The 14,128-nt window shown below is 37.7% G+C and overlaps 1 protein-coding gene across 3 annotated transcripts in view; it reads right to left on the bottom strand.

Annotated features, from left to right (window-relative positions):
- The window catches only part of STAG1 (STAG1 cohesin complex component), a 186,009-nt gene that overhangs the window by 71,778 nt on the left and 100,103 nt on the right, over positions 1-14,128 (bottom strand). For all 3 annotated transcript variants that reach the window (XM_086755168.1, XM_086755169.1, XM_086755170.1), the window contains 2 exons: positions 11,309-11,460; positions 6,964-7,037 (listed from right to left, as the gene is read on the bottom strand). In XM_086755168.1, coding sequence (XP_086611294.1) covers positions 6,964-7,037; positions 11,309-11,460 — 226 coding nt within the window. The remainder of the gene's footprint in view (positions 1-6,963; positions 7,038-11,308; positions 11,461-14,128) is intronic.

Here is a 14,128-nt window from a genome sequence, read left to right as displayed (position 1 = left end):
TTACCAATAAGAATAATTAATCTCCTTGCAGGAATCACCAACACAGACTCCATGCCCACACGATGCTGTATCAAACATGATACAGCCAAAGAGCCTTTATACCTTTGCTACGCATGTGATCAATTGCTTGTTATTAAACTATCATTCTTTTCTTACAATTTTTACACACTTAAATACATTTCAGCTTCTTATCATAGTAACTATGAATTGGTCAGTTTTTTTAAAAATAAACACTGTTTGTAGATGACACAAGAACATACTAATCATACTGGCACTGGAAGTACTTCTGGAATAATTAATGCATTATTCATTATCATAATTATAAATTAGTGACATAAGTTAGTATTACTTGCCGAATGCTTCTAGAAAGGAATAGAATCTAGTCACAGAAACCAAAACTAAACCTGGATCTAGAAATATTAGACATTATATATATATAAAAACTTATTTTCAGCACAAACTGCAAATTAATATCTATGTGGTGAATGGGAAACACTTAACAAGCTATTCACAGCAGAATTCACAACCTACATTCCAAATCTTAGTAAAGAGGCCCTCCATGATGCAACTTTGAAAAGAGATTTGACAAAAGGAGACCAGGTAACAAATTCACTGGTTCCTTTTAAAATTTTGGATTGACAAGGCAGGCCCATAAAACTTAGGACAAACCATAGCAAATTGTCAGGAAATAGGTTTTACCAGCTGATTGTTTCAGAGAAACAATTATCAAAAGTGGCACTTTAGCACATATTTCACGCTAAACTACACCCAAGTATTTCGATTAAGGCCAAAAGTACTTAGGACCCTGAAACACAGAGTCTATAATGGATAACCGGTATATGTCAAGTAGAGACTGGTATGGTCCTCAGGGTCTTGGCTGGAGTGGTTGCCAGTTGCAAATCCTGGATTTTCTCAGTCTGTTTGATCACAAACTCATTCAGGTTAATCAAGACCAAATTAAAAGCAATTTAAGCTAACCTGGCTGATCTGCACTGAAATGGATGGTTAGATCCTTAAAGTAAAAAAACCCAAGGCAAGAGAGGGTGGTGACTAGGAGGGCAGTAACCCTTTCAAGACTTCTTGGAACCTCCGAAAGGATGCCTGACTACACTCTTATGGCATGTCTGCTTGCCTGTTACAACCGTTAAAGTTGTTGCTTCTCACATCTTGATCTTACGAAAGAGAGAACTACAGATAACCTTCAGAAGAACATGGTATTACTCAACATGCAAACTGCACACGAATAGGAAAAAACACATAAGGAGTTTCAGTCAACGGGTTGAGAGTTTATGAGAAAACTTACTAACAAAGACAGAAATGAGGGTCACTCACCTGCCTCTGCAGTTCTGAGATGGAATGTCAAATTCCCAGTCAAAGGACATGAAATGGTGCAGCTCTACAATAATACACCATTGTCCATCAAACCGAACTACACCTGTCTCTTGGACTGCTTGACTGTTTCTAAACATTTTGAAGGTGTAGTTATAAAAAGGACTGGACAAAGTGTCTTTTCTACTTCTTACTACAACTCTCCCAACTCTGGAGTCAAATTAGGATCGCATAAGGGAAGAAGGGTAAGAAAAATATAATTGTGAAGAGGCCACTTCCAAAAATTCTGGTGAATGTTCACTGTATGTCCCACTCCTGGGAGAGGCTGGTAAGCAGCGCTTCCATTTCTAAGTAATCCTCCACAGAGTGCTACTGAAATAGTTATTTCAATAATGTGTTACTAAGCTGATTATCCAACATTCTTGCCAGACCAAGGAATTATATTGTTTGAAGGCATGACTTGAATTTCAAGATGTAGCTCTACATATCTCCAAAACCAGTGTTTCTCAAAGATTTACCATACTAACATCTTTGCTTATATGAAGTATGATACATGGCTTTGTAGGAAAGGGAGCAGTGTGTGTTTTTAAACTTAATATTAAGGTCAAACTCATTTAAGTACAAAGATGCAGCTTTTGTGCCTTTCTCTTTTTTTTAAGCCTAGAAGCGACAAACAGTCTTGGTAATTTCTGCTTTTTTCTACATACATAAAAACGTAATGCGTTTTGTCACCTAAGATGTGTGTTTCACCTCTTTAAGTTAATATATTTAACTTGAATATACTTAAGGGGGAGGGAAAATGATTGCTTATGGTTTTGTTTGTATTTTCATTTCCCTGTGCTGACTGGTTTTTGCTTCTCTCAGCCTCTTACCTGCTTCCTCACCAGACTTCCATCTAATATCCCCTCTCCCTTTTTTTCATGCAACACTCATGTTTCCTAGAGTAGAACTCACATGCAACTTGCCATCATCATCATATTTACTTGGTAGGAGGAAAAGGAGCACCTTGAAAGGAGAGAGAAGCATCTTCTATGCAAAGATGGTATCTACACTTGCCAAGTTTTACATTAATTATCAATACTGCCAAAATAATACCTCAGGACAGGCTCACCACATTGCATAAATTCACAAAACCATCATGTCCATCAGTCTGAGGATCATCATTCAAGTCTGCCAGAAGTTTAAACTGTAATAGTTCTGGATAGTTTTGCTGTATATTCCCATCTGGAGGAAAATCTCATGAGCATTCAAAACAAAGATATTATGAAGTAGGACTCAAATAAGAATTTTCTGCATCTTACCCTCTGAAAGGGAAATGTGTCCAGACACACATTGCTAAGACAAAAGCAGGCAAGTAGCAACAACAAAATTTTGACATTTCAGATAACTGTTGAGAGTGATGGGCATTTTATAAATACTTGTCACATCTGAGAAGCTATGCGGCAATAAGCTCAGAATCAAAGTAATCTCCAATATGCAGATACAACTGAAATGAAAAAAAACAGGCCTCTCCTCCCTTTTTTCTTAATTTAAAGGTATCCTGCAAGCAATTTTCAGCTTATTTAACTTCAGACAAAGCAAAAAGGTTACTTTTAAGATCCCTGACCTACCAGTATATTGTATCTCATTACTATATTCCAAAGGCATTAAGACTCATACAGTCACAAAATTGGTTATTTTGAGATTAGGACCTCTGAACATCACCATATCCAAGCCCCTAGATGTGCCTGAGTATTTCCAAGGACAGATATTCTACAGCCTCTCTGGACAAGTGTCATAGTTTAGCCCCGATAAGAACTAGACTACGCAGTCTCTCTCTTACTCCCTCCACCCTCCGAGAGAATAGGGAGAGATAATATAAGGAAAAAGGCTCAAGGCTTGAGATAAGGACAGGGAGAAACCCTTAAAGTTACCATTATGGGCAAAACAGACTCGACTTGGGGAAAACTATTCTTTTATAATGAAAACGAAAGCGGGATAATGAGAAAGAGAACAAGTTCACTTCCCCCCACCCCTCCCTCTTCCTGGGCTTAACATTATCTCTACCTATCTGCCCCCATGAGCGGCACAGGGGGGAGTAGGGAATGGGGGTTACAGTCAGTTCACCGCTTGTTGCTTTATGTCGCTCCTTCCTCGTCAGGAGACGAACTCCTCATATATTCCTCCCCTGCTCCAGCATGGGGTCCCTCCCATGGGCTGCAATCCTTTGTGAAACTGCTCTGGCATGGGGCCCTTTTCCACGGGGTGCAGTCCCTCCAGAACAGCTGCCCCAGTGGGCCCTCCACGGGCCACAGCCTCCCTTCAGGCATCCGCCTGCCCCGGTGTGGGGTCCTCCCCAGGCTGCAGGGGGATCTCTGCTCCTCCGTGGGCCTCCATGGGCTGCAGGGGCACAGCCAGCCTCACCACGGGCTGCACCACGGGCTGCAGGGGAATCTTGGCCAGGAGCTGCATTACTGCTCCCCCTCCTTCTTCACTGACCTTGGTGTTTGCAGTTGTTCCTCTCACAAGAAATTCTTCACAACAGGCAGGCAGATGCCTCTCAGGTTCTCTTCACATCTCATCTCCTCTCCACTTCTTGCAGCCAGGCCAGGCCAAGTCGGGCCCAGACGGCTGCTCGGCGGGAGGCCAGAGGGTGAGGCCTGCAAGGCCCACAGGGCTCGCACCTCCCCATCTCTGCCCCAGCTTCAGCTTCTTCACTTCTTTTCCCCCCGTTTTTCCCCTTCTTAAATACATTATCACAGAGGTGTTATCAGGAAACATTCTGCTACCAATTGGCTTGGCCCTGGCCAGCAGCAGGTCCGCCCTAGGCCCGTCCAAGTCCACTGAATAAAGGGGAAACCTCTAGAAGCTTCTTACAGAAGCTGCCACCGTAGCCCATGCCCCACCCCACCCCACCCTGCCTAAAGAAAACTAAAGAAAATTAACTAAAAGAAAATTTAAAAAATTAATCAATGGACAACTAAATATGTCATAAAGCAATACAAAAATAGTCAGAAAAAAGTGATTCAGGAAAGAGATAAGGAAATATGCAATGACCTAGGTACATCTCCTGCATGTTTATTAAGAATATAAATTTTTGAACCAATTTGCTGTTAACACTAGACTAACATTACACGTAGAAAATTGTTTAGCCATTTCTGCAAATCATCTTTTTTTTTAATGTGAGAAGTGACCATTGAAATCTTCCACTAAATTGGAAGCCAATCTACAGAAAGATGATGTAACGTCACTGCAACCCTAGTTTACTAGCAGGGGACAACTACTTTCTGAACGAAACCATCTTGGGGGCTCTTTGTTTAGATCAAGGACTTACTATTTAAGTTACAAAGCATGAATCATTGTGGCAGAGTCTGAATCATATTATGGAAAGGTATTTCTTCTCTGGGAACAATTAAAATAACGTCCCTGTATGTTCTTGCACAGATGTAACTGCAGAAATTGGAATCTATGTTTTCTGTTGTCTACAGATTACTCATATTTGGGTACATTTTGTAATAGGCTCTCTTAGGAGCTTCAGAGAACTTGAAGCCAGAGAGATGATGACTCCTCACAGAAGTGGCTCTTGGGGGGAGATTTGGAAGCAGTTACTTCTTCTGACCCTCTCTAAACAGTGGCAGAAGTGATGTCACCCACCCTGTTCAGAGCACACCACCACTTGACTGATTTCAACAAATACTTCAGTGGTCTAACAGCATTAGCGTGGCCATCTTTTTTTTTCAGGGCACAGATAGGCAGAGTTTATTTATCTGGCCTCTCCTTTGTTTCAGCAATATCAGCAAAATGAGGCCTTTACTAATGGTGGCAGGAGGCATGAAAAGAAACCAGGGTTACAGAAGAAGGATTTAAAAAGAAAGAAAAGAGAAGGAAACAGCATGCAGATCATCAATAAGTAGAGTATTTTTCCAACTCCACACAAGAGTATAAGCTACTAGAAAAATATTTTAAAGTGACTTCTTGTTTGATACAATACACTAAATTCTAAAGGGGGAAAATGGAAAAAGTCTTTGCATTTAGTTTCTTTGACTTTATTACCTACACACCATAAAATCTACTTTAATAACAAAATAGTGTGAGTGCTATACTGAGCTAATATCCTAATTTACCTGTTGACTCTGTAAACACATCCTTCTGTTGCCATGTAGCTCAAGGCTTACTGATCAATTCCATTTCCTCTCACACCTTTCAGACCCTCTCAGTTCACCATCCCTCCTTCGTGACTTCCTCATACGGGAAGAAACAAATGGATAGCAAATGAAGTTGTCTCACAGGTGTGTGGGACAGAACAAGGATAGAAAGGATAGAATGTGTGAAGAAAGAGAGACATGACATACGCATGCAGGAAAAGATATTATTTTGCGAGCAATCACTACAATGAGATCCCCTGTCTTCTTAAGAGATTGCTTTTTGCTGCCATCTCTGATCTCCTTGGAGAGATGCTTTCAGTACTGCTATAAACTTTCTTTCAGGTATCATGCTTGGGTACTGAAGAGAACCACCACTGAAGCTCCACCATGTTGTTCACACTCGCGTATTTCCTAGCACAGGCCCCTTTCAGGTTTCCTGCACACTTTTCTCTGTAATTACAAGAATCCCTCTGTCCACCTGAACTATAGGTTCCTCTTCACCTTCTAACTCTCTATTTTCATATACCCTTTTCTGCCATTTGTCGAAAAGATTTCATAAATGGTAAAGTTTTAAAACAGAACTTAAATCTGAAAGGTTAATGGCATAGTTTAGTATCCTTGAATTTTAGCTTTTGACTTCAATAAGTCAATTAACATTTGAAGAACTGGTTTCACCAAGATGCTGCAGATGCTCTAAGGTATCTTGTGACACAAAACAACCCTAAATCTAGTTTAAAGGACTACTGCTCTCTGGTAAACCATACTCCAAAATAGCATGCACTAGTCCAAATGTACTGGTTTGTGCACAAAGTAAATAGAAGCACATGCATATGCACATTCACACATGCACATGAATATACACAACCTGCCGTGGTTTTGTATTCACAAGACATAGCATATTAACTATTTAAAAAACCTTTGTGATGTGCTAACACCACAGTAACTTTTTAATGTTCTTGCTACAAACATCCAAAACAATTAACAAACAAAAAAATACTGCAATTAAGGCTTTTGATCGCCCTTATGTAATTTAAAGAGGAAAGAGCCTAAAATAAAGTTGAATTTGTGGCTAAAGCATATATGGTGGAAACATCAAAAATTTGTTGTTTACACTTAAGACATATACAAGGAAAGGCAGAGTAGGGATACTCAACAACCAAAACTGCCCTCTTATGATATGCAGTGATCATGTGATTATTAAGATATATATTATAGCTGTGCTCCCACCTTGGACAACTTTTCTTTTTAAAAGACAAAGATTCAAATTCTATGTCTCCCACAACTCATTAAAACTTTTTTATGGAATTAAAATAAAGTTGTGTGGATGGCTCTACTGTGTAATTGATAGGGGTTACACTTATATTTCCTTCCTTAACTTCGGTGTTTTTGATACTGCTTTTATGGCAACTAGAATATTACATTAGAAGAAAAATCAACACATAAACTGCCCTTGACATTACTTATGATTACACTTTATTAGAAGAGCCTACTGCAGCATGCATTTTCTTACCGGTATCTATGAACAAATATACCCTTAAAAATAGAGTTCATCATATTTTCGATTTCATCTTGGTTTTCTTGTAGCTGCAAAAAACAAAACAAAAATAAATAAAAGATCACTGCTTATTATAATTTGATATTCTACAGTTCCTTATTGGGAAACATTAGAAGATCATGGAAGAGCACTTAATTAAAGGAATTAGTAGATTCACCATTTTCTACTTTTCCAGCACATGCCTATACTGTGTGCATATACATACATATACAGACATATATATATATGCAATGCCTTAATGGAAGAAAGTTAACACTCTCTACAAACATCAATTTTATTTAGTTACAAATTAGTCCTCTGAAGTGGTCATCACCATGTTTTTGCTACTGCAACTCAGACAAGAAGAGACTATGTGTTGAATAACGCCAGCAGTCCTGTAGTCCATTAAACAGATAGAACTGTGAGTGAACCACAGCTGCAGAAATGAAGCTGGCTACAGATCAGGAATCCCCTCTAGAAAATTCAATATCCTTTTTAAGGAAAATACTTAAAGATGCTCTCAATCTTAAGTAGAAGCATAAGTTGCTTTAACTTCAGTGCCCATCATAACTGAGTTTCTGAACCAGGAAGTTTTCCAGAATCAGAGCATGAGTGCTTAACATTGGAGCACACCTGACTTCCAGATTGCATAAAACCAAACCAAATCCAAATAAAAACCAAACCCAAATGAAAAAGGTGTTATGAGTCTGTTTTTATAAATAAGACTGCTTTTTTTTTAAAAAAAAAAAAAATATTTCCTGTGTAATGTGAGCACATTTTATAAGTACTATGGAAAGCTCACTTCGTGTCAATGAATCTGTAAATACACCCTAAAAAACATCTTGGAATCAAATAAAATATTCTCATATTGTCAGCTTTTGTACTAAACTAAATAAGTATGACTTAATTACACAAAAATGCAGCTTTGTTGAATAAGATGATGTCAATTTTATATGATCAGCCTTTGGAGCAGAACTGCTACTGCAGTCAAAGCCATTAGTCTTCCATCAAGTTGTTTCTTAATGTCAAAGCTGAATACCACACTGTGTGTGAATGTAAATTTTTCCACATTTTCAGTATGAAAACCACAATAGAGTCTTGCTAGTACAGAGTGTATATATGCATAAAATAATAAAATCTGTGTAATTATGGAGCTATATATGTAACAGATAAAAAAAAATATCTTAAGGCCAGAGGCAGAATTATCATCAGCTGGCTTGACTTCCTGCATAGTACGAGCTCATAAACACTTTCACCTAGGGGTTTCTATTTTTCAAGTCATGTTTATAAATATTTCTACAGTGTCTTCCAGATAAGATCTAAAGTAGCTTCTAAAATTCAGTAAATGAAGCCTCTCAGTTTCCTAAAAATGAAAGGAGGTACTGTCTCCATTTTGCATATAGGAAAACTGAGGCATTGCGAGTTCTTGACTAATTTGTCAAACACCTGTCAAAGAAATTAATTTCATAGTAAAAGGGATTATGTGCAAAGGGAAAAGCTGGGTGCACATCTGCTCTGCATATACCAAAGGGCTGGTACACAAACCAAGTTCAAGAACACATAACCCAAACAGGACTGTGGATTTCTAATCATTCCTGAGTTGGTTGACCTCACAGGCTACAGGCAGGCAAATATCCAGAGAAACATGGGGCTAGAGACAACCTAGCACAGACTGTGGAGTAAAACGAGGATGGGAATGAACAAAGAAGCCTCAGAAGGCCTTCTGAAAAACTACTGAGGCCCTGAAAGGGAAAGGGGAAGTTCCCAGAGAACTTTGAGTATGAATTGTTAATATATAAACACATCACAGAAGAGAGGTAGGAGAGACTGAACTCAATGAGCCATGAGAAGGTTAAGATACTGAAGACAAGTGTACTTTGACATTTCTTTGAATGAAAAGTTGAGCAGCACTGTACAAGACTAAGTAGCACAGACGAGGGGACAGCATGAATGGCTTCCTCCCTCTTTTTCTGCTTTTTCTACAGAGAATTTACAGCTTGCTATAAACCTGGTAAGTTATCAGCTATATAAGTGATATAAGGGATCCACATGCTGGGGCAGAACTTGTGTAGAAAGAGAATTGAGATTCACCCCTTTACTTCTGTGTGCTAACATTTAAAAGATACAAGTCTCAAATATATCTTAGTTTCAGTAATTAATTACAATTCTTTGAAAAATACATATTTTCTCCAAAATTTCAATTGCTTTTTACACTTTCAGCTTTTCTAGACCATGTACTTGAATTTCAGTACTGAATTTCAGGCATCTTGAGAGAGTATTTGTGTCTCAGGATTCCTGCTCTTTCCAATGCAAAAGTGATTTAACACACTTCCCTTAAACATAAGTAAAAATACGGGAAACATTCTCTTATTGACTCTGCAAGCATTCTGAGAAGCTCAAAAAGCCATGTATAACAAACACAAAATTTGAAATACTCCTGGCAGCAACTAAAACACAACTTGCTCTATTTTGTGGCAGATTGTTACATAAATCATCCAGTTTAGTTGAACTCATCTCATTGATGAGACTTTCACGCACTGCTCTCACACTTGTTATGTAGAAGATGACATGAGAATGAAACACTTCAGAGAGAGTGTTCCATCTCTTCTACTTCAGATTAATTTCCCACACCTAGCTTGCGAACTGTCCCTATACAACTTAATTAAGATAAACACATGCCTATGTATGTGCCTATGAGGGTTTATTATCATGGCTCTACATTAAAAAAATCAAGTAAGAAAGTGTCAGTGCAGAATACTATCGTAAATTCAGTGTATATAAACACAGGAAATATACAGAATTATGTTAGGAATTCTTACACAGAGCCATTACACCATCCAATCCTAACATACCTCTTCTATACATGGCCCTCTACTGTGCTTAACGCCATGTATGTGAGGACATACTCAATCACCACCACTCCTCTCTGGCTTACTCCTGTGCAACATTTTGATTAGTTTTAGTGAGTAGGAATATGAGAGAGACTGAACAGACATATAAAAAGTTAAGCCTTGCCAAATGCTATCTCTTCTTTCAGGGTTTCATAACCCTGTGCTAGTCTAGGCACCAATGCTTCAAAGTCTCCCCAGAGCAATTATATACAGCATCTCCAAACGACACTGAAAAGAACAGCTGAAGGAACGAGTACAGAGGATGTCCACAGACACAGAGATACTAAACCAATTTAATCAGTGTAATTAGTGCCTTCATCCTTCTCTGGAAATTCAAAGCAACAATCAACAAATGTGGAACAGAAACTGTGCTCCAGCTATTTTAACAAAGCAATTCTGCTTTTAAAAATACTTTAAGACTGACACTGAATTTAAAATTTAATTTCAAATGTTTCTCTTGCAGTTTCTTGCTTTGTACCTTAATGCACGATTTTTAAGAATTATGAAAGCCAAATAAAATTGTTTTATGGATCATAGGGGTAAAATAAAAATACATAATTGTAATTATCACTAGACAAAGACTATAAAGTCAAGCAATTCTGAGTCAAAGTTATACCTAAAAGAATCCAAGGTGCATACAGTTAAAGCACCAAGACATCCTCAATTTGCCACGGAGTAAAATTGTGGTGGAAGAAAGATATTCAAAATTAATATACTAAAAATAATAAATTTAAATCCAAGTCATATACTCATGAGTTTTACATGGTATCTTTTCAGATTATGGCTGTTTGGGTGTGTAGGTATTCATTTTCTATTTGTCATCGTTAAATTTCTTTTAAGTTCAACTCTAAAAATTAATTTCCTTGGATATAATATTTTATTTAAGGATGATTACAGCAACCTTCTTATGGTTTTGCTCACCTAATGCCAGACTGGTACTTCCTAAAAGCAACTTTAATGACTCCCTAGCTTCTTCTCCCTGAGACCAGGTGCTATAGCCCCCACTCCAGTGTTTCTTGAAAGTAGCTACAGAAAGAAGTACTAATGAGACACTATGTAATAACTGCAGTGATTAAAGCAAGAAATGGCCAGTGCAATGAGAGATCCCAAGTGATCCTCGTTTAAAAATCTTTTTGCATAATCAAAACAGTTACTACTTACAACCTGAGACTAATCTTCTTCCTGCCTGGCCATATCTACAAGTCTGAGAACAGAGATTATACTACAAACTCAACTGAATGTGTTAATACAAGATTTAAAAATGTAGCCCAAGTAATACGCTTGAGATCACACAAACATGACTGCAGAATCTCGTTTCTCAGTATGGTACTCAAATTACAAACTGCTCTGGACTTTGTTGGATGGAATGTACATGAACCAGGGGAAAAAATAGAAATAATAATAATAATAATAAAAATCTTTCCACTTGCCTCTTTTCTTTTCTGAAGCAGCAGCTCCAATCTTTCATTAGCTCTTTTGCCAATCATTTTGTTTCTCTCAGCTTCATACTGCCTCTGTGTATTATCCTGATGAATGCTCAGGTTTAAGGCAACATTCACAAGAGCAGTCATAAGCTTCATAGCTGGAAGGCAGAAGACAGAATATGACTCTTCACCTGTAGTCAGAGCTAAAACATACTTCCTCAGTAGAACCATACTGGCAGAAAATAATGAACTCGACCCTGACACAAAGCTGTCTGGAAAGATACTTCCCACCCAAGCAATACCCATGTCACTTGGCTCAAAGACAAGAAAAGAGAGTAGATATAGCACACTGAGCTCCAGGTAATGTTCTTTGCCATCTTCTCCAGAAAATCATGTGAGTTCTGAGTGCATAAGGTCAGTGAGCAAACATGTGCATCTGCAGGACCAGTGTACACCATGAAGCCAGTTGCTGTGGAATTACACATATTTCTCGACTGAAAAGTATAATTATAAGAGTTATATATACTAAGAGTTATATATACTAAGAGTAACTCTTAACCAATAGCTTCTAAGAATTACTCAGTTTACAAGGGACCACAGCACAGTTTCTCTGAAATTAAGTCTGACATTGCTTTAAAGTCCAGTGTATTGTTGTATACAAACACAATTAGAACTTTATGCACTCCTTTACATGCATTTTCACACATGCTGGATATAATATTGTTCAGGTTTATTTTTCTGTATTAACTTATTTTTCCAAAAACATTAATAAGTATCTTTCCTGTGTTCTGTGTGGTGACATGGCATATCACATTTTAAAATACTGAAAAACCAGCAAAATAATGTTACAAACTATCACATCCTCTCTGGCTAAATAAGCAGCATTGCCTTCAAGGTAGAAAAACAACTATACAGTTACCAGAAACTACTCTTCTGGTAACTTTGGTAACTCTAGAAGCACCAACATATACTTCTTGCCTTAAGTTTCTCACTATAGTGAATCCAAATAGTGAATTCAATATATATTCAATCCATACAGTGAATTCAAACTGGCTGGGACAGAGGAAAATTGAAAACAAAGACCTCAAAAATACTCCTTCAAGAATAAATGAAATTCTAAAAGTAGATTTTCATAAGCTTTATCAAGACTGAGCTCCATGGCATCATGCTGACCTCTGCTCTGCAAGATAGCAACATAATTAAATGTGCAAAAAACAGCTTGAAGGAAATTTGTAGAATCACAACAAAGCTCTCAAGCTTGTTAAAACAAACAAATAAATAAATGGCATCTATTATCACTGGAAAATGCTGGAGATCTTTGGCAGCTCCTATTCATAATGTAAGCGCTAGATAAGTATACATCTAATGCAAGAAGCCAGCAGTGGCTTAAATAACTGAAGCTACTTGTGATGAACCTTGGCTTTAGCATTTGTTTATCCTTGCCTGAAGTTTCTACATACATAACCCAGTCCAAATGATGGCCACTATTTCTTCCACATAGCACAGGTCTTGGGTAACGTCTCTAATGAATGGTGCTGTTTTCTGACTTTTCAATCAAGCCTCTTGCTTTCCAAGTGCCTGTCCCACACAAGGATGAACTAATCAATAAGAGACCAGAGTGCATACCTCATGCCATAATCTCCTACGAAACAACCACCCACAATCTAAGCAAACAGCAAATCAAAATCACCTGGAATTGAAGATAGTATCAGTTGGAAAGGAATACAGTTTCCATCTCAGTTGAAACAGTAAGCACAGATTTCCAGCCAGTTATCTGCAGCTCAAATAGTGTTCACCTTTGAATACTGAATTTGTAAAGGTAAACTCTAAACCTGGAAATTTATGCCTGCATAATTCATGTTTTTACCATCCTGTTACTGAGTAAGGTGAAGAATGCAAGAGGACAGATTTCCAAGAGTTCAGTCACTGTGAGTTGAAGGTTTTGGTTTTCAATTTTAAAATAAAAACTCCAATCAAATCCGGACTTGGTTTTCCAATATCATTGGAAATCTGCCTCTTATATCAAGAGATTGAATTTGTTGGACTCTGAGTATTACACATGGAAACCTGAACAAAATTATAAGAGGCTGTCTGTGGAAAGACTAAATAAGTAACAAATATTGGCAGCAGAAATATTCAGATTATGACAAATGTCTCCTATAAAGCCTTCAAATATTTGGCATGATCTATGAACAATCTAGGGAGAAGAATCCTCCAATAAGATGTATTTCAGCACAAGATGAGCGGAAAGTATCACCTGACAAAACCAGCTTTAGATGCCTAGATCCAAGCCAGCAACGCTAGTACTGCTTTGTAATGGGAGAAAAATAGGTACTTCTAGAGAGCAATTCATCCGTCTTACGGGACACATCTTATATAGGTTTGAAGAAATACACTCTAGAAAAGTCTATCTAAAGATACACTCAGTGCTTTCTTTAGATGTAGGCAGCTGTTTTGAAACATAGAGAGTGGCTGGAGGTAGAATACAGTGGCCCAGTGCTCCCAAACCTAACGCTTCTCAAGGGTGAAGGCACAGATTTTATTTTTTGGTGGACTGAAATTCTTTCATAAAACAATTTTCTTGACACTTATTTTGAATAAATTTGTATTCTAAAATATAAAATTATGAAGACAATCTATAAAAAAAATTAACAACTAATAATAAAATACAAGACATAAGCATACCACTTTTGATTCACAGGATTTACTAGAGGCCCCTGGGTATGACAGGAATCTCTGAGATTAAGTGTCTCAGCATACTCCTTTCCAAACAAAAAAAGTGTATTTTAATTATAGTTATGCCATATATGGTTCTTGGATTTGATC

This window comes from Chlamydotis macqueenii, chromosome 9, assembly GCF_036417535.1.
Source record: "Chlamydotis macqueenii isolate bChlMac1 chromosome 9, bChlMac1.mat, whole genome shotgun sequence".
In the NCBI taxonomy this organism is placed as follows: Eukaryota; Metazoa; Chordata; class Aves; order Otidiformes; family Otididae; genus Chlamydotis; species Chlamydotis macqueenii.
Note: the sequence above shows the minus strand (reverse complement) of the source record. Positions and strands in the feature narration are given on the sequence as shown.